This window comes from Bombina bombina, chromosome 3, assembly GCF_027579735.1.
Source record: "Bombina bombina isolate aBomBom1 chromosome 3, aBomBom1.pri, whole genome shotgun sequence".
NCBI classification, from domain to species: domain Eukaryota; kingdom Metazoa; phylum Chordata; class Amphibia; order Anura; family Bombinatoridae; genus Bombina; species Bombina bombina.
In genome coordinates, this window is record NC_069501.1 from 378,551,411 (window position 1) to 378,579,344 (window position 27,934).

The window sequence follows — 27,934 nt, forward strand, 5'->3', positions numbered from 1 at the left end:
AAATGAGAATCAGCAGCAATGTTATTGTCTCAGTGGCCTTACACATAGGATAAAATTAGAATGTTGGACATTGCGTGTAAGAGTATTAAGATGTTAATTTGAACTATTTCACTACATTGCTGCTCTAATCCTTCTGCAGTTTTAGTATAATGTTAAAAAATTAGACAACAGAATTAACCAGTATCTTGATGAAGTCAATATATTGTTTCCAATAACAGTTTACATGTTTTATTGTGTTTCACTGAAATAACAATGCGTTAACAATTTTATTTTCAAGTATTTTATTGTCACCTATTAACAGAATATCATTAAAAACCAGAATAAACCAAGAGAATACTAGGCCAATTAAAGTAATGCAATTTGAAAAAATACTACAAAGGTTTTTTTCTAGTTAATAAAATTCAACTCTTTACTATTAGTTTTGAGTGATTAATTGTTCACAAACAAAATTTAAATTGGAGACAACAAAATATGCGGTTAGATTTACTAAGATGGGCACATTCTTTCTATTCATAAAAACACTCCAATATCAATGGGGTTTTGTCTACTGAATTTACACACTTTGCAATACCTAGAACATATGAAGGAAAGAGGTGTCTAGCAGTGAAGAAATGGCCCTTATCTTATTAATAACCCATAGAATTTTATATATATATATATATATATATATGTATTTTTTTTTTTTTTTTTCAAACTATGAGGACATAGAAATAACATTTAAAGCATTTATAACAAGCTAGTGTTTTAGAATATATACCCATATGTAGGCTGACCATATTGCTGCTTTAAGAAGGGACACATATAAAAAAATATATATGTCGGGGTTCTTATACAAAATATTTCTTTAAACAGCCCTGACATATGTATTTTTAAAGCGGCAACATGGTCACCCTACCAATATGCATTAAACACAAGTAAAACATTTGCAATTTAGGAAGGTGATGAAATACAGCAACAGTAGCAAAAGTCAAATGTATGCTTTACATGCTGGCACAAGAAACACATTGATGTGTTAAACTTTTGCTGTGTTGTTTTCAAATTTTGGATTGAAGTGCTTAATTTTATGCCAACAAGCAAACAATTTGCAACCAAAATCCCTGAAAATAACCAGTTACTGGGATATAAAAGACTACAACCAGTTTTAAAATAAAATAACTAGTTATTACAGAGTATGCTTTGAAACATAAACATATTTACACATTTCTCTGGAAACAATTGTAACCATAATACTTTCTTTTTAATACATTTTTACTGGACTGTGTAGCTGCACAAAAAACAGATGTTCAAGTTGTATGACATACAGTATCTGCCCTGTCAGGAATTTCAGACAAAACAGATGTAGCCCAGGCAAACCATTGTCCCTTTCACTTTCATGTCCAGTGGCTCATTATTTTTACAGATAAGTGCTTTGAAAAAAAGTGATGTAAACAAAAGTGCGTTGCACTACATATACCTACAAATTCATAAAATGTGACCCCTTAGAAGACCCAAAAAAGGGAATGATTTCAAAACTGGTAAAATTCACATATATTACTAAGGAGTGCTGGTTTCTAAATTGTACCCAGGTGCAAGTAAAAAAGAATCACAAATTTTAATAAAAAAATGTATTACAAGAACTATAAAACCAATACAAAAAAAATAAAAAAAAATCCATTGCATGAAAAACATTTGGCCTTTATAGCTCAGAAGTAGAGTTTGATGACACACACAAGTTTGAATTTGAGTCTAATAGGGATCATTTGCGTTGTTCCACTTCATAATAGGTGCTATGTTAAGTCTGTGGAATGCTTATAATTAGACTCTTAACTGACTGAATTGTACAAACTCCACAATGGTTTCCCCCACTCCAAAAAAATATACAACTTGGGCTATTCCAAACAAGGGAGCAATTACTAATGCTCGGCATGCTGATCCTTTAAAAAAAGCAGATGGCCCCTCCTTCATCCAAATTTTTCTGTAGAAGAAATAAAAAATAAATTACATTTACATGAGTGATCTGTCGGGTCATCTATTATTAAAGCCAATGAGTGTTTTACCGTATATTTTATATAGTAATACAGATAAAGGGCTGCATAAGGAGAAAAATTAATGTTATGCTACTGCTCATTAGGAGTAAGAGTTCTCTATCAAGTGTTCTCTCCAGACCTTTTTTTCTAACTATTCAATAAAGTCAACAGGTTTGGAAGTCAGCACACAACCAGCAAAGGCACAGAATTCAGAATTTAAAATAACACAGTGTGAATCCAAGCTTATTAAAAACAAAATGTATGCTTACCTGATAAATTATTTTCATTCTACAAATCCATTCTAATTACTAGTGGGAATTCAACTCCTGGCCACCAAGAGCAGTCAAAGAACACCCCAGCAAAGCTGTAAGTATCACTCCCACTTTCCATAAACCACTAGTCATTCAGCCGAGGGAATACGAAAAGAGAAGAGACACAAAGGTATAGAGGTGTCTGAGGTTTAGAAAATGACAATAGCCGTCTTAAAACAAATTGAGGGCGGGTCGTGAACTCTCCATGCCAGGAAAGAAAATAATTTATCAGGTAAGCATAAATTTTGTTTTCTTTTCAATGGCATGGAGAATCCACTAACCCATTCTAATTACTAGTGGGAACCAATACCCAAGCTAGAAGACACAGAATAGTAGGGAGGGAGAACAAGACAGGCAGACCTAAACAGAAGGCACCACGGCTTGGAGAACTTTCCTCCCAAAAGAAGCCTCAGCCGAGGCAAAAACATATAATTTGTAGAATTTAGAAAAAAACAGAATTTATGTTTACCTGATAAATTTCTTTCTCCAACGGTGTGTCCGGTCCACGGCGTCATCCTTACTTGTGGGATATTCTCTTCCCCAACAGGAAATGGCAAAGAGCCCAGCAAAGCTGGTCACATGATCCCTCCTAGGCTCCGCCTACCCCAGTCATTCGACCGACGTTAAGGAGGAATATTTGCATAGGAGAAACCATATGGTACCGTGGTGACTGTAGTTAAAGAAAATAAAATATCAGACCTGATTAAAAAAACCAGGGCGGGCCGTGGACCGGACACACCGTTGGAGAAAGAAATTTATCAGGTAAACATAAATTCTGTTTTCTCCAACATAGGTGTGTCCGGTCCACGGCGTCATCCTTACTTGTGGGAACCAATACCAAAGCTTTAGGACACGGATGAAGGGAGGGAGCAAATCAGGTCACCTAAATGGAAGGCACCACGGCTTGCAAAACCTTTCTCCCAAAAATAGCCTCAGAAGAAGCAAAAGTATCAAACTTGTAAAATTTGGTAAAAGTGTGCAGTGAAGACCAAGTCGCTGCCCTACATATCTGATCAACAGAAGCCTCGTTCTTGAAGGCCCATGTGGAAGCCACAGCCCTAGTGGAATGAGCTGTGATTCTTTCGGGAGGCTGCCGTCCGGCAGTCTCGTAAGCCAATCTGATGATGCTTTTAATCCAAAAAGAGAGAGAGGTAGAAGTTGCTTTTTGACCTCTCCTTTTACCTGAATAAACAACAAACAAGGAAGATGTTTGTCTAAAATCCTTTGTAGCATCTAAATAGAATTTTAGAGCGCGAACAACATCCAAATTGTGCAACAAACGTTCCTTCTTTGAAACTGGTTTTGGACACAGAGAAGGTACGATAATCTCCTGGTTAATGTTTTTGTTAGAAACAACTTTTGGAAGAAAACCAGGTTTAGTACGTAAAACCACCTTATCTGCATGGAACACCAGATAAGGAGGAGAACACTGCAGAGCAGATAATTCTGAGACTCTTCTAGCAGAAGAAATCGCAACTAAAAACAAAACTTTCCAAGATAATAACTTAATATCAACGGAATGTAAGGGTTCAAACGGAACCCCCTGAAGAACTGAAAGAACTAAATTGAGACTCCAAGGAGGAGTCAAAGGTTTGTAAACAGGCTTGATTCTAACCAGAGCCTGAACAAAGGCTTGAACATCTGGCACAGCTGCCAGCTTTTTGTGAAGTAATACCGACAAGGCAGAAATCTGTCCCTTCAGGGAACTTGCAGATAATCCTTTTTCCAATCCTTCTTGAAGGAAGGATAGAATCCTAGGAATCTTAACCTTGTCCCAAGGGAATCCTTTAGATTCACACCAACAGATATATTTTTTCCAAATTTTGTGGTAAATCTTTCTAGTCACAGGCTTTCTGGCCTGAACAAGAGTATCGATCACAGAATCTGAGAATCCTCGCTTCGATAAAATCAAGCGTTCAATCTCCAAGCAGTCAGCTGGAGTGAAACCAGATTCGGATGTTCGAACGGACCCTGAACAAGAAGGTCTCGTCTCAAAGGTAGCTTCCAAGGTGGAGCCGATGACATATTCACCAGATCTGCATACCAAGTCCTGCGTGGCCACGCAGGAGCTATCAAGATCACCGACGCCCTCTCCTGCTTGATCCTGGCTATCAGCCTGGGGATGAGAGGAAATGGCGGGAACACATAAGCTAGTTTGAAGGTCCAAGGTGCTACTAGTGCATCCACTAGAGCCGCCTTGGGATCCCTGGATCTGGCCCCGTAGCAAGGAACTTTGAAGTTCTGACGAGAGGCCATCAGATCCATGTCTGGAATGCCCCACAGGTGAGTGACTTGGGCAAAGATTTCCGGATGGAGTTCCCACTCCCCCGGATGCAATGTCTGACGACTCAGAAAATCCGCTTCCCAATTTTCCACTCCTGGGATGTGGATAGCAGACAGGTGGCAGGAGTGAGACTCCGCCCAAAGAATAATTTTGGTTACTTCTTCCATCGCTAGGGAACTCCTTGTTCCCCCCTGATGGTTGATGTACGCAACAGTCGTCATGTTGTCTGATTGAAACCGTATGAACCTGCTCCTCGCAAGCTGGGGCCAGGCCTGGAGCGCATTGAATATCGCTCTCAGTTCCAGAATATTTATCGGTAGAAGAGATTCTTCCCGAGACCAAAGACCCTGAGCTTTCAGGGATCCCCAGACCGCGCCCCAGCCTATCAGACTGGCGTCGGTCGTGACAATGACCCACTCTGGTCTGTGGAACATCATCCCTTGAGACAGATTGTCCAGGGACAGCCACCAACGGAGTGAGTCTCTGGTCCTCTGATTTACTTGTATCTTCGGAGACAAGTCTGTATAGTCCCCATTCCACTGACTGAGCATGCACAGTTGTAATGGTCTTAGATGAATGCGCGCAAAAGGAACTATGTCCATCGCCGCCACCCTCAACCCGATCACTTCCATGCACTGAGCTATGGAAGGAAGAGGAACGGAATGAAGTATCCGACAAGAGTCCAGAAGCTTTGTTTTTCTGGCCTCTGTTAGAAAGATCCTCATTTCTAAGGAGTCTATAATTGTTCCCAAGAAGGGAACCCTTGTTGACGGGGATAGAGAACTCTTTTCCACGTTCACTTTCCAGCCGTGAGATCTGAGAAAGGCCAGGACAATGTCCGTGTGAGCCTTTGCTTGAGGAAGGGACGACGCTTGAATCAGAATGTCGTCCAGGTAAGGTACTACTGCAATGCCCCTTGGTCTTAGCACCGCTAGAAGGGACCCTAGTACCTTTGTGAAAATCCTTGGAGCAGTGGCTAATCCGAAAGGAAGCGCCACGAACTGGTAATGTTTGTCCAGGAATGCAAACCTTAGGAACCGATGATGTTCCTTGTGGATAGGAATATGTAGATACGCATCCTTTAAATCCACCGTGGTCATAAATTGACCTTCCTGGATGGAAGGAAGGATAGTTCGAATGGTTTCCATCTTGAACGATGGGACCTTGAGAAATTTGTTTAAGATCTTGAGATCTAGGATTGGTCTGAACGTTCCCTCTTTTTTGGGAACTATGAACAGATTGGAGTAGAACCCCATCCCTTGTTCTCTTAATGGAACAGGATGAATCACTCCCATTTTTAACAGGTCTTCTACACAATGTAAGAACGCCTGTCTTTTTATGTGGTCTGAAGACAACTGCGACTTGTGGAACCTCCCCCTTGGGGGAAGTCCCTTGAATTCCAGAAGATAACCCTGGGAGACTATTTCTAGCGCCCAAGGATCCAGAACATCTCTTGCCCAAGCCTGAGCGAAGAGAGAGAGTCTGCCCCCCACCAGATCCGGTCCCGGATCGGGGGCCAATATTTCATGCTGTCTTGGTAGCAGTGGCAGGTTTCTTAGCCTGCTTTCCCTTGTTCCAGCCTTGCATTGGTCTCCAAGCTGGCTTGGCCTGAGAAGTATTACCCTCTTGCTTAGAGGACGTAGCACCTTGGGCTGGTCCGTTTTTACGAAAGGGACGAAAATTAGGTCTATTTTTTGCCTTGAAGGGCCGATCCTGAGGAAGGGCGTGGCCCTTACCCCCAGTGATATCAGAGATAATCTCTTCCAAGTCAGGACCAAACAGCGTTTTCCCCTTGAAAGGAATGTTTAGTAGCTTGTTCTTGGAAGACGCATCAGCCGACCAAGATTTCAACCAAAGCGCTCTGCGCGCCACAATAGCAAACCCAGAGTTCTTAGCCGCTAACTTAGCCAATTGCAAAGAGGCGTCTAGAGTGAAAGAATTAGCCAATTTGAGAGCATTGATTCTGTCCATAATCTCCTCATAAGGAGGAGAGTCACTATCGAGCACCTTAAGCAGTTCATCAAACCAGAAATATGCGGCTGTAGTGACAGGGACAATGCATGAAATGGGTTGTAGAAGGTAACCCTGCTGAACAAACATCTTTTTAAGCAAACCTTCTAATTTTTTATCCATAGGATCTTTGAAAGCACAACTATCCTCTATGGGAATAGTGGTGCGTTTGTTTAAAGTAGAAACCGCTCCCTCGACCTTGGGGACTGACTGCCATAAGTCCTTTCTGGGGTCGACCATAGGAAACAATTTTTTAAATATGGGGGGAGGGACGAAAGGAATACCGGGCCTTTCCCATTCTTTATTAACAATGTCCGCCACCCGCTTGGGTATAGGAAAAGCTTCTGGGAGCCCCGGCACCTCTAGGAACTTGTCCATTTTACATAGTTTCTCTGGGATGACTAAATTTTCACAATCATCCAGAGTGGATAATACCTCCTTAAGCAAAATGCGGAGATGTTCCAATTTAAATTTAAATGTAATCACATCAGATTCAGCCTGCTGAGAAATGTTCCCTAAATCAGTAATTTCTCCCTCAGACAAAACCTCCCTGGCCCCCTCAGATTGGGTTAGGGGCCCTTCAGAGATATTAATATCAGCGTCGTCATGCTCTTCAGTAACTAAAACAGAGCAGCCACGCTTACGCTGACAAGGGTTCATTTTGGCTAAAATGTTTTTGACAGAATTATCCATTACAGCCGTTAATTGTTGCATAGTAAGGAGTATTGGCGCGCTAGATGTACTAGGGGCCTCCTGAGTGGGCAAGACTCGTGTAGACGAAGGAGGGAATGATGCAGTACCATGCTTACTCCCCTCACTTGAGGAATCATCTTGGGCATCATTGTCATTATCACATAAATCACATTTATTTAAATGAATAGGAATTCTGGCTTCCCCACATTCAGAACACAGTCTATCTGGTAGTTCAGACATGTTAAACAGGCATAAACTTGATCAGAAAGTACAAAAAACGTTTTAAAATAAAACCGTTACTGTCACTTTAAATTTTAAACTGAACACACTTTATTACTGCAATTGCGAAAAAACATGAAGGAATTGTTCAAAATTCACCAAATTTTCACCACAGCGTCTTAAAGCCTTGAAAATATTGCACACCAATTTTGGAAGCTTTAACCCTTAAAATAACGGAACCGGAGCCGTTTTAAGCTTTAAACCCCTTTACAGTCCCTGGTATCTGCTTTGCTGAGACCCAACCAAACCCAAAGGGGAATACGATACCAAATGACGCCTTCAGAAGTCTTTTATAAGTATCAGAGCTCCTCTCACATGCGACTGCATGCCATGCCTCTCAAAAACAAGTGCGCAACACCGGCGCGAAAATGAGACTCTGCCTATGCTTTGGGAAAGCCCCTAAAGAATAAGGTGTCTAAAACAGTGCCTGCCGATATTATTAAATCAAAATACCCAGAATAAATGATTCCTCAAGGCTAAATAAGTGTTAATATCAATCGATTTAGCCCAAAAAAAGTCTACAGTTTAAATAAGCCCTTGTGAAGCCCTTATTTACAATCGTAATAAACATGGCTTACCGGATCCCATAGGGAAAATGACAGCTTCCAGCATTACATCGTCTTGTTAGAATGTGTCATACCTCAAGCAGCAAGAGACTGCAAACTGTTCCCCCAACTGAAGTTAATTGCTCTCAACAGTCCTGTGTGGAACAGCCATGGATTTTAGTTACGGTTGCTAAAATCATTTTCCTCATACAAACAGAATTCTTCATCTCTTTTCTGTTTCTGAGTAAATAGTACGTACCAGCACTATTTGAAAATAACAAACTCTTGATTGAATAATGAAAAACTACAGTTAAACACTAAAAAACTCTAAGCCATCTCCGTGGAGATGTTGCCTGTACAACGGCAAAGAGAATGACTGGGGTAGGCGGAGCCTAGGAGGGATCATGTGACCAGCTTTGCTGGGCTCTTTGCCATTTCCTGTTGGGGAAGAGAATATCCCACAAGTAAGGATGACGCCGTGGACCGGACACACCTATGTTGGAGAAAAGTATGCAACGACGACTAAGTGGCCGCCTTGCAGATTTGTTCCACAGAAGACTCATTTTGAAAGGCCCAGGAAGAAGACACAGCTCTAGTTGAATGAGCCGTAATCCTCTCAGGAGGATGTTGTCAAGCTGTCTGATAAGCCAACCGAATAACACTTCTTTATGTTTACCAGAGAACACAACAAAAAGAGCAGTAGATTGTCGAAAGTCTCTAGTTGCCTGCAGATAGAACTTCAGAGCAGGCACAACATCCAGGTTATGCAACAGACGTTCCTTCTTAGAAGAAGGATTAGGACAGAAAAAAGGAATGACAATTTCCTGATTGATATTGCGGTCCGACACCACCTTAGGAAGAAATCCCAACTTGGTACGAAGGACCGCCTTATCCACATGAAAAATAAGGTAAGGGGGGGTCACATTGCAGAACTGAAAGCTCTGAGACCCTACAGGCAGAAGTAATATCGAGAAGAAACAAAACTTTCAAGGATAACAGTTTAATATCAACAGAGTGCATAGGCTCAAACGAAGCCTGCTCCAGAACTCTAAGAACAAGATTAAGGCTCCATGGAGGAGCAACAGAATTAAACACAGGCCTGATTCTGACCAAGGCCTGAACAAAGGATTGAACATCCGGCAAGTATGCCAGACGTTTATGTAAAAGGAACTGAAACAGTCTTTACAAGGCAAAGAAGAAAAATAAAAAAATATCTCCTGACTGACCTTGGAGTTATTTTGTAAGAGAGGTAAACTGTCAGGAGTGTGTTTTGAGCATCTAACAATAAATTTTATCGGAAAAAAACTTTTTTCTTTATCAGTGAGATAGGGAAAAAGAATGCTCTTATAGCACATAGGTTAATAAGTACACATTCAAATATAACTTTTACTTAAAGTTCTTTAAAATGACAGCTTCAATAATAATAGTACAAATAGGCTATTGTAGGGTGCCAGAAAAAACACCCTGTAGAAGCTTGATACTAGATTTTAGTTTTGCAATGTTGCTAAACTCTGCTTAGGTCCGGAGGGATAGTGTAATAGGAGGTTAAGATAAAAGTGCTTTATTAAAGAGAAACCTCTAATTGGGATAAATGCCCTGTATCCTCTATATTGGGGTAGAGTAGCCATTTCTTAAATAATATTGTTATAAACCCCTTCCCATCCTTACCCCCATTCCAAGACTGCAGTATTTAGAGCCACAATTTTTAAAGCTAAATGTTTTGTTTGAGTTTACAACAACAGAGTGCTACTTAAAAATTAACCCTTTGAGTGCTAACGACGGCTCTGAGCCGTCGCAAATTTTCCCAGTCAAGTGCTGACGACGGTTCAGAGCCGTCGTTAGCACTCACCCATCTTGAGGGCAATCTGGGGGCTCCCATCGACTCCCACCCCAGCGATCGGGCCTGTATAGTGACAGGCATCGACGGGGCTTCACGTTTTGTGTAGTGACGTCACGTGCAATGACATCACCACACAACTTTATTTGAAAAATACAATAGACAGTATAGGGAAATTGGGCATGCTGCTTAGAAGCCTGTTTCTCAGGCATCTAAGCCGCTACAGACCCCCAAGACCCTCCGTTGAAAAGGTAATCGCCTAACCTTTCCAACGGTCTTGGGAATTTGAAAATAAAAAAGTAAAAAAATAAAAACCCCTCAAATCAAGCTAAGCACCCAGGTGGGAAAGTGCTTAGCACTCAAAGGGTTAAAGAGAATGCTCCTGGTGCGGTCGCGTTTCACCATACGCTTCCTCAGAGGGGTAAAAATAAATAAAGATAGACAACAAGAAGAATGCCGTCTGGAATGGAAAACCGAGGATCCACAAACCCATTAGGACTTGTATCCTCCAGCACTGCCAAAACATGCCTCAGCAGGGCACTAAGGCGCGCCAGATTATAACGAAAGGCAAGACTTACCTCCGCCGAGGCAACTAACGACCCTGGACCCGAGGATTGAACCCCTGAAGCTTCAGAGGAAATCGCTTCCCCATAGGGCTGCTCTGAACCAGACGATCCCACGCCTGACGAGCCCTGGTTACCAGAACATGGACAAGGTTGCGGAACCGTGCCGTAACCTTTGGAGGAAACAAGCCACCTTCCAGAGAAGGATAAACGGCGTTCGGGACACCTGCCTGTGTAGCAAAGGAAGGTTCTTGGGCACACGTTTTGCGGGAAACGGAATCCCCAGGGGCAAATGGCTCAGCGGACTCTAAGATCCCCGATTCCGGAGAGCAGAGCACTAAAAAGCGGCATTCAGAACATAACTCATGGGCATGGATCACCCGGGCCCTTTCATATTCTTCGCAAGAAGTAGAATCTGAATCAGAGACATCCGTCTCCAAAAAATCTGAATCCTCCATAACTTGGAAATTATAAATATGGACAAAAAAGAAACGACACCTTTTACACCCCCAATGGCTGGGGCACTCACCACTTCCTATGACCCAGACTCTAGCGAAACAGAATATCTTCGTCGTCACACGGTCAGGGATACGGAAATGGAGGTCAGGAGCGTGACCATGCCTGGTCACGAGGTGCACCGTGCAGTCTAAGAAAAAGCGCGGCAGTCCGTAAAGACCACGCAGCCTTCAATAAAGGCCTATGTTTCAAAAAAGCCACGAGCCCAAGTATCACTACACATTAACAGACGAATCACATAACAAACATGATTAAAGTCCCCCCCTGTTCAATAACTCCCTCCAGAAGATATTAACCCTTGATTCCATAAGATAAAAGGAGTCCCACTGGGACCCTGACTTCTTCTTCATACATTACATTTCCATATTGAAAATAAAATGAAACGATCTTACCGGACGGAATCTACGCCGTGGAATGGGATAGTAGCGTCGCTTCTGACATGACTTGAGTGAAGAAAGCAGGCGATGAAACTCATCAACGCTAATTGCTTATGGAGCTGTTAATATGAGTCGGGAGCGTCGACCAGAGCTGCTTGCGGATCTCTTGATCTTGACCTGTATTTTGGAAGTTTGGCGTTTAGATGAGACACTATCAGATCAAACTCCGGAACTCTCCACCTGAGGGTTATCATCAAGAATACTTCCGGATGAAGTGCCCACTCCCCGGGATGAAAGGTCTGCCTGCTCAGATAATCCGCTTCCCAGTTGTCCACCCCTGGGATGTGGATGGCAGAAAGGTGAGAATTGTGAAACTCCACCCACTGAAGTATGCAAGTCACCTCCCTGGTGGTTGATGTACGCCACCAAGGTAATGTTGTCCGATTGGAAACTGATAAACCGAACCAAACTCAGTTGAGGCCAAGCTAAGTGCATTGAAGATTGTTCTCAACTCTAGAATATTTATTGGGAGGGCAGACTCCTCCTGAGTGCAAAGTCCCTGAGCTCTTAAGGAACCCCAAACTGCTCCCCAGCCAGAAAGGCTGGCGTCTGTGGTCACAATCTCCTAAGATGGTCTCAGGAAGCATGTGCCCTGGGACAGACTGTCCTGAGAGAGCCACCAGGACAGAGAATCTCTTATCCGAGTGTCTAAGACTATCTTCTGAGAGAGGTCCGAGTGGTCTCTATTTCATTGTCTGAACATGCATAACTGTAGAGGTCTCAGATGGAAACAAGCAAATGGAATAATGTCCATGGAAGCCACCATGAGACTAATTACTTGCATACACATTGCCACTGATGGATGGATAGAGAACTGAAGAGAAAGACAGGCAGCAAGAAGTTCGGATTTTCTGACCTCCGTCAAGAAAATCTTCATGGAGATCGAGTCTATGATCGTCCCCAGAAATCACCCTGGTATTTGGTACCAAGGGACTCTTTTACAGATTCACCTTCCACCCGTGAGAGCGAACAATCGACAGCAGAGAATCTTTATGGGATCTTGCTAAATGAAAAATGGCGCCTGAACCAAGATATCGCCCAGGTAAGGAGCCACCACAATTCCTTGAGATCTGGCCACTGCCAACAGAGCCCCTAGAAACTTCGTAAAGATTTGAGGGGCAGTAGCTATGCTGAAAGGTAGGGCTACAAATTGGAAGTGTTTGCCCAAAAAGGCAAACCGCAGGAATTGGAAATGTTCCAAGTGGATAGGAACATGAAGATACGCGTCCTTCAGGTCTATGGTTGTCATAAACTGACCCTCCTGAACTAAAGGGAGAATAGAATGGACAGTCTCCATTTTGAAGGACAGGGACCTTAAGAAATGTGTTGAGACACTTGAGGTCTAGAATGGGTCAAAAATGTCCCTCTTTCTTGGGAACCACAAACAGATTGGAATAGAATCCTTGGCCCTGTTCAGCCAGAGGAACTGGGACAATCACTCCTAGAGAAGCAAGATCTTTTACACAGTTTAAGAATGCCTCTCTCCTTATCTTGTTTGCAGATAATAGTGACAGGAGAAACCTGCCTCTGGGAGGACAATATTTGAATCCTATCCTGTATCCCTGGGAGACTACTTCCACTGCCCAAGGATCTGGGACATCGCAAATCCAAGCCTGCTGAAAGAAGGAAAGCCTGCCCCCCACCTGATCCATGACTGTATATGGGACGGACCCTTCATGCTGATTTACTCTCAGAGGAAGGCTTCTTGGATTGCTTCCCTTTATTCCATGGCTAGCTAGACCTCCATGAAGTCTTAGCTTGCTTAGGCTTGGAGGAAGAAGAGGATGATTTTTGTCCCATAAAGTTGCGAAAGAATCGAAAATTAGAATTTAGGCGACCCTTGGGTCTACCCTTTCTTGTCCTGTGGCAGAAAGGCTCCCTTTTCACCACTAACTGTGAAAATGATTTCAGCCAGACCAGGACCAAATAAAATCAGACAGCAGTTTAGACTTTGAAGTTACATCAGCAGACCAAGACTTTAGCACAGGGCACTGCGAGAAAGTACGGCAGAGCTAGAATTCTTTGTCCCAAACAAACTACTTGCATGCTGGCATCACAGATAAAGGTATTAGCCAGCTATAAACCCTTGATCCTATCCTGGATCTCCTCTATTGTAGTCTCCTCTGAAATCAGATCCAACAAGAAGTCACACCAATAAGAGGCCGCACCGGCAACAGTCGCAAAACTAGTAACCGGTTGCCATTGCAGACCCTGGTGTAGAAACATTTTTCTTGAGTAACCTTCCAGTTTCCTATACATAGGGTCCTTAAAGGAGGAACTATCCTCAAGAGGTTCTCTTGGCTAAAGTGGACATAGCGCCCTTTACCTTAGGCACAGTGCGCCAAAGATCACGCACAGAGTCAGCAACAGGAAACATCTTTTTAAAAACAGGAGATGGGGAAAATGGAATCCCCGGATTCTCCCATTCCTGAGCTATAATGTCAGACATGCGATCTGGAATAGGAAATACTTCCACAGATGTTGGTTTGACATCAAAAACTCTGTTATGTTTATTAGTCATTTTAGGGGTCTCTGTGACTGTAGTTTTAGTGTCCTCCAACATAGCTAGAACCTCTTTCAAAAATAAACGAAGGTGTTCAAGCTAAAATCTAGAATTGACCTCCTCTTGGTCCGCTGTACTAGCAACAGCAGATTCAGAATCAGAGATCTTACCTTTAGAAGCCTCTGAGGTTTGCTCCTCCTCAGACAACTGAGAAAGACTGACTAACACAGCCTTGGCGGAGTCAGAACTCTTAGGTTTAGAGATGTTCTTAGATATTCTCTCAAAGCTCAAAGCACTCAAAGCTGCAGAGACTGCAGAAGTCAGTTGTGCAGCAAAATCACCTGGTAAGTATACAGCCCCAGGAACAGGTTGAGAGGAACGCAGGGCACTGCTTGTGAAACTGCTAAAGTTTGGGACGTTTGAAGAGAAAGCTGAGGCATGGTACGAACAACATTATCCTGAGAGACAGATGGCTCTGAGAATGTATCTGTATTTTTAGACATTAACGTTTTATTTAAACATGTAAAACAAAACTGCACAGGAGGAATAATCTGAGCCTCCAAGCAATATAAATATTTGTCAAATAACAGAGCAAGGTTATTATCAGAGTCCATCTTGTTAGAGATTCCCAAGAGCAAAAATATAAAATATTTATTAAACCTAACTAATAATAACTTTCTTAGGTCAGCTTTACTGATAAAGAAAAAAGTTGGCAATAAGACCCTAAGAGAAAAGGCACTGCTATACCTCAGCCTTGCCGAGGAGACTTACCACTTCGGTGACCAGGAAACCCATTTTAGATCTAAGGCACAAATAGATCAGTAGAATAAACTAAGGATGCAATCTATGACTGCCAAAAACACTCACAGACGATGCTGGAAGCCGCAGCGATGCTCCGCAGTCGGCAGTGTAGAGAAGCCGTAGAGCGGAAGAGCGATCACGCGATCGAAGAGGAATAACTTGCTGCGCCACAGCAAAAAAGCGTGTGAGTTTTGCGACGCTAATACAGTCATATTGATGTACTGATTCCTCACACGGAAGGTAGATGCTGCCAACAATAAATATAATACTTTATGAGTCCTTTTTACTCTGAGTTTACTTACTATGACCGCCACAGAGAAACAGCAATGAGAAAAAAACACATACACAAATATAAGGGCAAAAAAAAAACTCAGCCCAAAAGTTACAGTATCCCTCTCATGGCCAGCCTCAATCAAAAGGGAAAAATCCATTAACCCCTTAAGCTCCATTAAAGCAATTTCAGTGCTGCCCTAATGTATCCCATAATAAAAGGATAAATATGTCCGACATGTTATCCACAGAGGGATTAACCTCCAAAGTGCTGAGTCTTTCCAACTCTAGAAGGCAAGAGCACTTACCTGTGGATCCAGCTGCAGGGTAGGAAACAGCTCCTTAGGTATGACAGACTCAGACGACCTCAGACAGGGACCTGTAGAAAAAGAAAAGCAGAGTAACCAACCCTGGTTTTCTATATAGAGGTAACATAAATGTTGGAAGGTAAGCAAGGACTACCCTACCGTCTTCTAACCGCTAAAAGCCACTATTACTCTTTCTAAAGAGAATTACATGGACACAACATAGCCCCGATCCTTGCTTGCAGGGAAAAGTACCCATTAAAGGATTATATCCTCAGACACCATCCTCTCACATTCTCTTGATGTACACGGCAAAGAATGACTTAGGGTTTATGGGAAGTGGGAGTGATACGTAAAAGCTTTGCTGGGGTGTTCTTTGCCTCCTGGTGGCCAGGAGTTGAATTGCCACTAGTAAATAGAATGGATTTGTGGACTCTCCATGCCATTGGAAAGAAATAGGACCTTAATTTCTCACATGGTCCACAGGCATACAAGCAACATGTTGGGGCTACTATAGGCCCTCAGTCATGACTAAGGGCCTAAAGTAGGCCTGAAACTTTGTTGGTATGACTGTGGACCCTGTGAGAAATTAATAAAGTTCCTATTTTTTTATTTTATTTACTACCTGGATACATTTAAAGTCAATATTAAGCTAACATGAACTAATATTACATTTTTCAATATTTGCTGTACAAATTATCATTGAATCAATTTATGATAAATTATGTAATTCATTTGTGCTTTGGATAGTTTAAGTAACATTTATAAATATCAGAAAATGATATATTATTGCGAAGTATTACACTGCCCCCACCCAGCTACTTCATAATGCTACATGGCTGGCAAACTTTTCTGAGGAGAACACTTTAGGAGCTAGAATTCTGTTCTTTATGTGTATGCAAATAAATTGTTACTAAAGCAAAAATTATTTGGTTATGTTCGCACTCTAAAATATTTTAACCAACAAAGCATATTATTAAAACTATAGTCTTACCTTGCACAGTCTACAATGCCTTGGTAGGTCTCTTCATTTGCTCCTTTGTGTAATGACTGAAGACGTGTTTTTATCACTGAAACAAAAATTGGGTTAAAATATTTAACTTCATATCTAATATGAAAAGTTTACACCTTTAAACAAAAGCTTCAAAAGCGAATTCAGCAACAACAGTACATAACATCAACGCGTTTCTCCCTATACAGAGCTTTTTCAAGATGAGACCTATTCCTGTCATACTAATACCCTGACAGGCGAATATTTACAAACCTATTGGAACTTGCGCTTATGCACCGATATAGTGCCCATTGAACTCTAAGGTGAAATCAGGAGTTCCAGCACTTATTCAACTGTCTGCATACTAAAGAGCGGATACTATAGTTTACGGAACACGGCAGCTTAGAAACTTGAGCCGGGATCTAAGGACCAATCGGATCACAGATTGAGGACAACGCCTATAAGAGTGACGTCACTCCGCCACGGCGGTAATTCCAAACCGACGGACTGGTCTGACTGAACTGCTGGGGGTAAGCTAAAAGGATTTCCCTTCAAAAAAAGAAAAACTATCTATTAAGAAAAGTGGCTTTTGTACTAAAACTGAAAGCTTTTTCAACTGACTATACACATTTAATTTGTGTGGTGGCAACCTAACTTTTATACGGAGACGTCCGTTTTTATATTTCATTTTTATTGCATATAATGTTTGCATATTTGGCCATGTATTAATACATTTTCATGTATATTCCACACTTGCATTATTTTAGATAATTATCTTTGTAATTACCGTTCTGGCTTCTACACGCACTTTGGTCAGAGGACCATTTCTACACTTGTGCACTTTATGAAAGTATTTTTAAACGCATCAGTATTATACATAGGCATATATTAAGATATATATACCTGTTTGGATCATCTTCTACACTTGTGCACTTTATGAAAGTCTTTTTCAGACGTATCAGGATTATTTATATATCACTTAGGCCTATATTAAGACATATATACCTGGCTGAACGTTTTTTAATTTTTTAGTTTTTTGATTTTTTCCACTGTTTCTTAACTCGTGTTTCCGGCGAGCCTGAAGGCTCACGCGGAAACAGGTCAATACAGGGATTGTTAAATCGGCCCCATTATCTTTAGGGCAAGCGTGAGTGTAATATAAATGCATCTCATGGTCACTCTTTCAATTAATGATTGGCCCTCCATGTAAAAAAGTGCGGGTGACAATAAATTAATATGGACAAAAAACGATATTACATAATTTTACTCCTAGCAGTTACTATATAGGTAATAGTAGTAGAGGAACACATTCTGTTTACTAGGCCTTGATCCATGCTCTATACATACATAAATATTTAGCATGGTATTCAAAACATGGGAATCAAAAAGTAAAATGTGTTAGTAATACAGAATTGAAAAAACATATTTACCATCGCATGGGTTAACAGCTACAGCTGCTGTTGAACCAGCTATACAGCCTGCCATAAAAGAGTGAATAAATGGAGCTCTCTCTTCTGGAGAAACTTGGCCAAGTTTGTTCAAATTAGAAAATAATGGGAAGTAGATGACAGAAAATGGAACATCCCTGTTAAACAAAACAAACAAGAAAAAGTGGTTGTAGTCAAAAGTCAAGTACTAAATAACTTTATCAATTATGTTATGGTGTCTCTAAGAATACAAAAAAAAAATCTGTCAGGTAGATTATGAGTTTTGCGTTATGGCTTTTAAAGTGTCAGTAAACCTTAAAAATAATGTTATATAATTCTGCAAATAGTGCAGAATTATATAACATTATATTAGCCAAACTTTATAAAACCTAATGTACCTTTTAATTTTTTTTAAAAAACGCTGTTTTACAGACCCGCTCTCTGTACTCTGCTGAGCAGGTCTGTTATATTCACACAGCGTATCGGGCCAGCTGTATAGTCACAGCCCGGCCCGACCACGCCATAAGACTAAGTGCAGCTCGCTCCTGCTCTGTCTGACAGCAGGAGCGAGCTGCACTTAGTCTTATGGCGCGGTCGGGCTGGGCTGTGACTTTACAGCTGGCCCGATGTGCTGTGTGAATATAACAGACCCGCTCAGCAGAGTACAGAGAGCGGGTCTGTAAAACAGCGTTTTTTTAAAAAAAATTAAAAGGGTACATTAGGTTTTATAAAGTTTGGCTAATATAATGTTATATAATTCTGCACTATGTGCAGAATTATATAACATTATTTTTAAGGTTTACTGTTCCTTTAACGCTGAATAAATGTCAATTTCAGCGTAATGGCAGTAACGCACTATTACGAGTCGTGTCGGTATAGCTATACTACAAGCATTTTAGTTTGTAACACAACGTCCATGCCGCACTAAAAAAACAACGTTTTTGTGTTGGATTTTCATAGCGCCGGTATTACAGGTTGTGCGGTCCGGCTTAAATGCTTGCGTTACAGCTTATACCGACACGATCCATGCCGCCATCTGAGAGCAGTAGTTATGAATTTTGTGTAACAAAAATGTTTCACAAAACTCATTAAATTGTTACAAAGTACACTAACACCCATAAACTACCTATTAATCCCTAAACCACCACCCTCATGCATCGCAAACACTATATTAAACTTATTAACCACTAATCCGCCGCCCACCCACATCGCGACTATTAAATACATTTATTAACCCCTAATCTGCCGCCCCGACATCGCCGACACTATAATAAAGCTATTAACCCCTTATTTGCCGCTCCCCGACATCGCTGACACTATAATAAAGTTATTAACCCCTAAACCTCCATTCTCCCACTTCACTGCCACTAAATAAACCTATGAACCCCTGAACCGCCATCCCCCCACATGGTAAAACACTAAATTAAACTATTAACCCCTAAACCATAAACAATATAACTATATTTAATAAATAAAAATTTACCCCTGAAATAAAAATAAACCTAACATTAAACTATAAATTAACCTAACATTACTATTCTAATAAATTTTTTAACAAAACTACCAATTAAAAAATCTAAATTACAAATTTAAAAAAAACTAACACTATGAGAAAAATAAAAAAATCTAAAATTACAAAAAATAATAAATACTAAATTATGAAAAATAAAAAACACTAAGCTTACAAAAAATGATAAACGAAATTATCAAAAATAAAAATAATTACACCTAATAGCACTATAAAAATAAAAACGCCCCCCAAAATAAAAACACCCATAGCCTACAATGAACTACCAATAGTCCTTAAAAGGGCCTTTTGTAGGGCATTGTCCTAAGTTAAACAGCCCTTTTACCTGTAAAAAAATACAATGTCCCCCAACAGTAAAACCCACCACCCAACCAACCCCCCAAAATAAAAAAAACCTAACTCTAAAAAAAAAACTAAGCTACCCATTGCCCCTAAACGGGCATTTGTATGGGCATTTCTCTTAAAAGAGCATTTAGCTCTTTTTCAACTTGTCCAAACCCTAATCTGTAGAAAAAAAACACCCCAAAAATTAAAAACCCTAAAACTAACCCAGAATATCTACTCACGGTTCCTGAAGTGCGGACATGCCATCTCCATCCAGGAGGCGACATCTTTGCCTATCGCGGGGGCGTCTTCTATCTTTATCCCAACGGAGCAGCGAAGACATCCAGCGCGGAGCATCCTCTTCATACGGTTCCCATTCTGAAATCCTATTGGCTGTTCAAAACAGCCTAGTGGAATGAGCTGCAATTCTCTCAGGAGGCTGCTGTCCAGCAGTCTTTTTAAGCCAAAAGAATTAAATTTCTTAACCAGAGAGGCAGATAAGTAGAAGTGGCCTTCTGACCCTTACGCTTTCCAGAGAAAACAACAAACAGGGCAGAAGATTGCTAAAAATCTTTAGTAGCTTGTAAGTAAAATTTTAGAGCCCGCATAACATCTAAGATATGTTAAAGACGTTCCTTTTGAGATGAAGGATTATGACAAAAAGAAGGAACAACAATTTCCTGATTAATGTTTCGATCCGATACCACCTTAGGGAGAAACCCGAATTTAGTACGAAGGACCACCTTATCAGCATGAAAAATAAGGTAGGGGGAATCACACTGCAGAGCTGAAAGCTCAGACACTCTGCGAGCGGAAGAAATGGCAACAAGAAAAAAAACTTTCCAAGATAATAGTTTAATATCAACTAAATTAAATAAATTAAGGCACGGGGGAGCAACAGGTTTAAACACAGGTCTGATTCTAACCAGTGCCTGTACAAAGGCTTGAACATCTGGTAGGTCTGCCAGACGTTTGTGCAAAAGGATAGATAATGCAGAAATCTGACCCTTTAGAGTACTGACCGATAAACCCTTATCCAGTCCATCCTGAAGAAAAGACAAAATCCGGGGAATCCTCACCCGGCTCCAGGAGAACCCCTTAGATTCGCACCAATAAAGATATTTACGCCATATCTTATGGTAAATATTGTGAGTAACCGGTTTTTGAGCCTGAGTCATAGTTTCAATGACCGCTTCAGAAAATCCACGTTTAGACAGAACTAGGAATTCAAGTTCAATCTCCAAGCAGTTAGCTTCAGATAATCTAGGTTTGAATGGAGGAAGGGACCCTGAAGTAGAAGGTCTTTCCTCTGAGGTAACCTCCAAGGAGATAGAGATGACATCCTCACTAGATCCACGAACCAGATTCTGTGAGGCCATGCAGGAGCTATAAGTATCACCGATGCTCTCTCCTATTTGATACGAGCAATCACTCGTGGAAGGAGAGAAAAGGGAGGAAACAGATAAGCCAGACAAAACCTCCAAGGAACCGCTAGAGCATCTATCACAACGGCCTGAGCATCTCTTGACCTTGAACTGTACTTTGGAACCTTGGAGTTTTGGCGGGACGCCATCAGATCTAACGCTGGAACCCCCCACTTGAGGGATATCTGAGAGAACACTTCCGGATTGAGAGCCCACTCCCCTGGATGAAAGGTCTGTCTGCTCAGAAAAACAGAATTTATGTTTACCTGATAAATTACTTTCTCCAACGGTGTGTCCGGTCCACGGCGTCATCCTTACTTGTGGGATATTCTCTTCCCCATCAGGAAATGGCAAAGAGCCCAGCAAAGCTGGTCACATGATCCCTCCTAGGCTCCGCCTACCCCAGTCATTCGACCGACGTTAAGGAGGAATATTTGCATAGGAGAAACCATATGATACCGTGGTGACTGTAGTTAAAGAAAATAAATTATCAGACCTGATTAAAAAACCAGGGCGGGCCGTGGACCGGACACACCGTTGGAGAAAGTAATTTATCAGGTAAACATAAATTCTGTTTTCTCCAACATAGGTGTGTCCGGTCCACGGCGTCATCCTTACTTGTGGGAACCAATACCAAAGCTTTAGGACACGGATGATGGGAGGGAGCAAATCAGGTCACCTAGATGGAAGGCACCACGGCTTGCAAAACCTTTCTCCCAAAAATAGCCTCAGAAGAAGCAAAAGTATCAAACTTGTAAAATTTGGTAAAAGTGTGCAGTGAAGACCAAGTCGCTGCCCTACATATCTGATCAACAGAAGCCTCGTTCTTGAAGGCCCATGTGGAAGCCACAGCCCTAGTGGAATGAGCTGTGATTCTTTCGGGAGGCTGCCGTCCGGCAGTCTCGTAAGCCAATCTGATGATGCTTTTAATCCAAAAAGAGAGAGAGGTAGAAGTTGCTTTTTGACCTCTCCTTTTACCGGAATAAACAACAAACAAGGAAGATGTTTGTCTAAAATCCTTTGTAGCGTCTAAATAGAATTTTAGAGCGCGAACAACATCCAAATTGTGCAACAAACGTTCCTTCTTTGAAACTGGTTTCGGGCACAGAGAAGGTACGATAATCTCCTGGTTAATGTTTTTGTTAGAAACAACTTTTGGAAGAAAACCAGGTTTAGTACGTAAAACCACCTTATCTGCATGGAACACCAGATAAGGAGGAGAACACTGCAGAGCAGATAATTCTGAAACTCTTCTAGCAGAAGAAATTGCAACCAAAAACAAAACTTTCCAAGATAATAACTTAATATCAACGGAATGTAAGGGTTCAAACGGAACCCCCTGAAGAACTGAAAGAACTAAGTTGAGACTCCAAGGAGGAGTCAAAGGTTTGTAAACAGGCTTGATTCTAACCAGAGCCTGAACAAAGGCTTGAACATCTGGCACAGCTGCCAGCTTTTTGTGAAGTAACACAGACAAGGCAGAAATCTGTCCCTTCAGGGAACTTGCAGATAATCCTTTTTCCAATCCTTCTTGAAGGAAGGATAGAATCTTAGGAATCTTAACCTTGTCCCAAGGGAATCCTTTAGATTCACACCAACAGATATATTTTTTCCAAATTTTGTGGTAAATCTTTCTAGTTACAGGCTTTCTGGCCTGAACAAGAGTATCGATAACAGAATCTGAGAACCCTCGCTTCGATAAGATCAAGCGTTCAATCTCCAAGCAGTCAGCTGGAGTGAGACCAGATTCGGATGTTCGAACGGACCTTGAACAAGAAGGTCTCGTCTCAAAGGTAGCTTCCATGGTGGAGCCGATGACATATTCACCAGATCTGCATACCAAGTCCTGCGTGGCCACGCAGGAGCTATCAAGATCACCGACGCCCTCTCCTGATTGATCCTGGCTACCAGCCTGGGGATGAGAGGAAACGGCGGGAATACATAAGCTAGTTTGAAGGTCCAAGGTGCTACTAGTGCATCCACTAGAGCCGCCTTGGGATCCCTGGATCTGGACCCGTAGCAAGGAACTTTGAAGTTCTGACGAGAGGCCATCAGATCCATGTCTGGAATGCCCCACAGTTGAGTGATTTGGACAAAGATTTCCGGATGGAGTTCCCACTCCCCCGGATGCAATGTCTGACGACTCAGAAAATCCGCTTCCCAATTTTCCACTCCTGGGATGTGGATTGCAGACAGGTGGCAGGAGTGAGACTCCGCCCATTGAATGATTTTGGTCACTTCTTCCATCGCCAGGGAACTCCTTGTTCCCCCCTGATGGTTGATGTACGCAACAGTTGTCATGTTGTCTGATTGAAACCGTATGAACTTGGCCCTCGCTAGCTGAGGCCAAGCCTTGAGAGCATTGAATATCGCTCTCAGTTCCAGAATATTTATCGGTAGAAGAGATTCTTCCCGAGACCAAAGACCCTGAGCTTTCAGGGATCCCCAGACCGCGCCCCAGCCCATCAGACTGGCGTCGGTCGTGACAATGACCCACTCTGGTCTGCGGAAGGTCATCCCTTGTGACAGGTTGTCCAGGGACAGCCACCAACGGAGTGAGTCTCTGGTCCTCTGATTTACTTGTATCCTCGGAGACAAGTCTGTATAGTCCCCATTCCACTGACTGAGCATGCACAGTTGTAATGGTCTTAGATGAATGCGCGCAAAAGGAACTATGTCCATTGCCGCTACCATCAAACCTATCACTTCCATGCACTGCGCTATGGAAGGAAGAGGAACGGAATGAAGTATCCGACAAGAGTCTAGAAGTCTTGTTTTTCTGGCCTCTGTCAGAAAAATCCTCATTTCTAAGGAGTCTATTATTGTTCCCAAGAAGGGAACCCTTGTCGACGGAGATAGAGAACTCTTTTCCACGTTCACTTTCCATCCGTGAGATCTGAGAAAGGCCAGGACGATGTCCGTGTGAGCCTTTGCTTGAGGAAGGGACGACGCTTGAATCAGAATGTCGTCCAAGTAAGGTACTACTGCAATGCCCCTTGGTCTTAGCACAGCTAGAAGGGACCCTAGTACCTTTGTGAAAATCCTTGGAGCAGTGGCTAATCCGAAAGGAAGCGCCACGAACTGGTAATGCTTGTCCAGGAATGCGAACCTTAGGAACCGATGATGTTCCTTGTGGATAGGAATATGTAGATACGCATCCTTTAAATCCACCGTGGTCATGAATTGACCTTCCTGGATGGAAGGAAGAATTGTTCGAATGGTTTCCATCTTGAACGATGGAACCTTGAGAAACTTGTTTAAGATCTTGAGATCTAAGATTGGTCTGAACGTTCCCTCTTTTTTGGGAACTATGAACAGATTGGAGTAGAACCCCATCCCTTGTTCTCCTAATGGAACAGGATGAATCACTCCCATTGTTAACAGGTCTTCTACACAATGTAAGAATGCCTGTCTTTTTATGTGGTCTGAAGACAACTGAGACCTGTGGAACCTCCCCCTTGGGGGAAGCCCCTTGAATTCCAGAAGATAACCTTGGGAGTCTATTTCTAGTGTCCAAGGATCCAGAACATCTCTTGCCCAAGCCTGAGCGAAGAGAGAGAGTCTGCCCCCCACCAGATCCGGTCCCGGATCGGGGGCCAACATTTCATGCTGTCTTGGTAGCAGTGGCAGGTTTCTTGGCCTGCTTTCCCTTGTTCCAGCCTTGCATTGGTCTCCAAGCTTGCTTGGCTTGAGAAGTATTACCCTCTTGCTTAGAGGACGTAGCACTTTGGGCTGGTCCGTTTCTACGAAAGGGACGAAAATTAGGTTTATTTTTGGCCTTGAAAGGCCGATCCTGAGGAAGGGCATGGCCCTTACCCCCAGTGATATCAGAGATAATCTCTTTCAAGTCAGGGCCAAACAGCGTTTTCCCCTTGAAAGGAATGTTAAGTAGCTTGTTCTTGGAAGACGCATCAGCTGACCAAGATTTCAACCAAAGCGCTCTGCGCGCCACAATAGCAAACCCAGAATTCTTAGCCGCTAACCTAGCCAATTGCAAAGTGGCGTCTAGGGTGAAAGAATTAGCCAATTTGAGAGCATTGATTCTGTCCATAATCTCCTCATAAGGAGGAGAATCACTATCGACCGCCTTTACCAGCTCATCGAACCAGAAACATGCGGCTGTAGCGACAGGGACAATGCATGAAATTGGTTGTAGAAGGTAACCCTGCTGAACAAACATCTTTTTAAGTAAACCTTCTAATTTTTTATCCATAGGATCTTTGAAAGCACAACTATCTTCTATGGGTATAGTGGTGCGTTTGTTTAAAGTGGAAACCGCTCCCTCGACCTTGGGGACTGTCTGCCATAAGTCCTTTCTGGGGTCGACCATAGGAAACAATTTTTTAAATATGGGGGGAGGGACGAAAGGAATACCGGGCCTTTCCCATTCTTTATTTACAATGTCCGCCACCCGCTTGGGTATAGGAAAAGCTTCTGGGAGCCCCGGGACCTCTAGGAACTTGTCCATTTTACATAGCTTCTCTGGGATGACCAAATTGTCACAATCATCCAGAGTGAATAATACCTCCTTAAGCAGAGCGCGGAGATGTTCCAACTTAAATTTAAACGTAATCACATCAGGTTCAGCTTGTTGAGAAATGTTCCCTGAATCTGTAATTTCTCCCTCAGACAAAACCTCCCTGGCCCCATCAGACTGGTTTAGGGGCCCTTCAGAACCATTATTATCAGCGTCGTCATGCTCTTCAGTATCTAAAACAGAGCAGTCGCGCTTACGCTGATAAGTGTGCATTTTGGCTAAAATGTTTTTGACAGAATTATCCATTACAGCCGTTAATTGTTGCATAGTAAGGAGTATTGGCGCGCTAGATGTACTAGGGGCCTCCTGAGTGGGCAAGACTCGTGTAGACGAAGGAGGGAATGATGCAGTACCATGCTTACTCCCCTCACTTGAGGAATCATCTTGGGCATCATTGTCATTGTCACATAAATCACATTTATTTAAATGAGAAGGAACTCTGGCTTCCCCACATTCAGAACACAGTCTATCTGGTAGTTCAGACATGTTAAACAGGCATAAACTTGATAACAAAGTACAAAAAACGTTTTAAAATAAAACCGTTACTGTCACTTTAAATTTTAAACTGAACACACTTTATTACTGCAATTGCGAAAAAATATGAAGGAATTGTTCAAAATTCACCAAAATTTCACCACAGTGTCTTAAAGCCTTAAAAGTATTGCACACCAATTTTGGAAGCTTTAACCCTTAAAATAACGGAACCGGAGCCGTTTTTAACTTTAACCCCTTTACAGTCCCTGGTATCTGCTTTGCTGAGACCCAACCAAGCCCAAAGGGGAATACGATACCAAATGACGCCTTCAGAAAGTCTTTTCTATGTATCAGAGCTCCTCACACATGCGACTGCATGTCATGCCTCTCAAAAACAAGTGCGCAACACCGGCGCGAAAATGAGGCTCTGCCTATGATTTGGGAAAGCCCCTAAAGAATAAGGTGTCTAAAAAAGTGCCTGCCGATATAATCTTATCAAAATACCCAGATTAAATGATTCCTCAAGGCTAAATATGTGTTAATAATGAATCGATTTAGCCCAGAAAAAGTCTACAGTCTTAATAAGCCCTTGTGAAGTCCTTATTTACTATCTTAATAAACATGGCTTACCGGATCCCATAGGGAAAATGACAGCTTCCAGCATTACATCGTCTTGTTAGAATGTGTCATACCTCAAGCAGCAAGAGACTGCTCACTGTTCCCCCAACTGAAGTTAATTCCTCTCAACAGTCCTGTGTGGAACAGCCATGGATTTTAGTAACGGTTGCTAAAATCATTTTCCTCATACAAACAGAAATCTTCATCTCTTTTCTGTTTCTGAGTAAATAGTACATACCAGCACTATTTTAAAATAACAAACTCTTGATTGAATAATAAAAACTACAGTTAAACACTAAAAAACTCTAAGCCATCTCCGTGGAGATGTTGCCTGTACAACGGCAAAGAGAATGACTGGGGTAGGCGGAGCCTAGGAGGGATCATGTGACCAGCTTTGCTGGGCTCTTTGCCATTTCCTGTTGGGGAAGAGAATATCCCACAAGTAAGGATGACGCCGTGGACCGGACACACCTATGTTGGAGAAATCTGCTTCCCAGTTGCCCACTCATGGAATGTGGATGGCAGATAGGAGACAAACTGGTGGTCGATGTAAGCCACTGAGGTGATGTTGTCCGATTTTAATCTTATAAACCGGACCAACGACAGTTGAGGCCACGCTGAAAGAGCATTGAAAATAGCTCTCAACTCCAAGATGTATATGGGAAGAGAGGACTCTTCCCGAGACTACAGGCCCTGAGCCTTTAGAGGGTCCCCTGATAGGCTGGCGTCCGTAGTTACAATTTCCCAAGAACGTCTCAGAAAAAAAAGTGCCCTGAGACAGATGTTCCTGTGACACCCACCACGAGAGTCTCTTGTTAGAGGGTCCAGATTTATTACAAAGCTGCAGCGGTCGTAGATGGACCCAAACAAAAGGAATGATGTCCATGGATGCCACCATCAGACCAATCACCTCCATGCATTGGGCCACAGATGGACGAAAGGCAGACTGGAGAGAAAGGCAGTACTGACATTTGGTCCCCTCCCATTTACTTCCTGTGCAGCCGTAGCTGGATCATCAAGATGAACAGAGATCATTCCCCCAAGTGGAGCTGCCTCATATTTTCCAGAATTGGATTCTTATTTTTTGAACTTTGACAATATGGACACCATTTACTAAGGTTATTTAACCATCAACATTGGTCACAAGCCAATACTTATGTATCTTACAAGTTATTTAAAAATATGTACTATTGATTATTTTAATAATTTTTTGAGAGTTCACTCACCATTCATACATTTTTGTTGTTTTTT

At 42.1% G+C, this 27,934-nt stretch overlaps 1 protein-coding gene across 1 annotated transcript in view; it reads right to left on the reverse strand.

Moving 5' to 3' along the window:
• Positions 1–264: 264 nt before the first annotated feature.
• Positions 265–27,934, reverse strand: part of LOC128653317 (mitochondrial glutamate carrier 1) — an 83,672-nt gene continuing 56,002 nt past the window's right edge. Inside the window, exons 8-10 of the mRNA XM_053706531.1 lie at positions 17,782–17,936; positions 16,355–16,430; positions 265–1,954 (exon numbers count right to left, since the gene is read on the reverse strand). Of these exons, the coding sequence (XP_053562506.1) occupies positions 1,795–1,954; positions 16,355–16,430; positions 17,782–17,936 (391 nt within the window). The 3' untranslated portion in view covers positions 265–1,794. The remainder of the gene's footprint in view (positions 1,955–16,354; positions 16,431–17,781; positions 17,937–27,934) is intronic.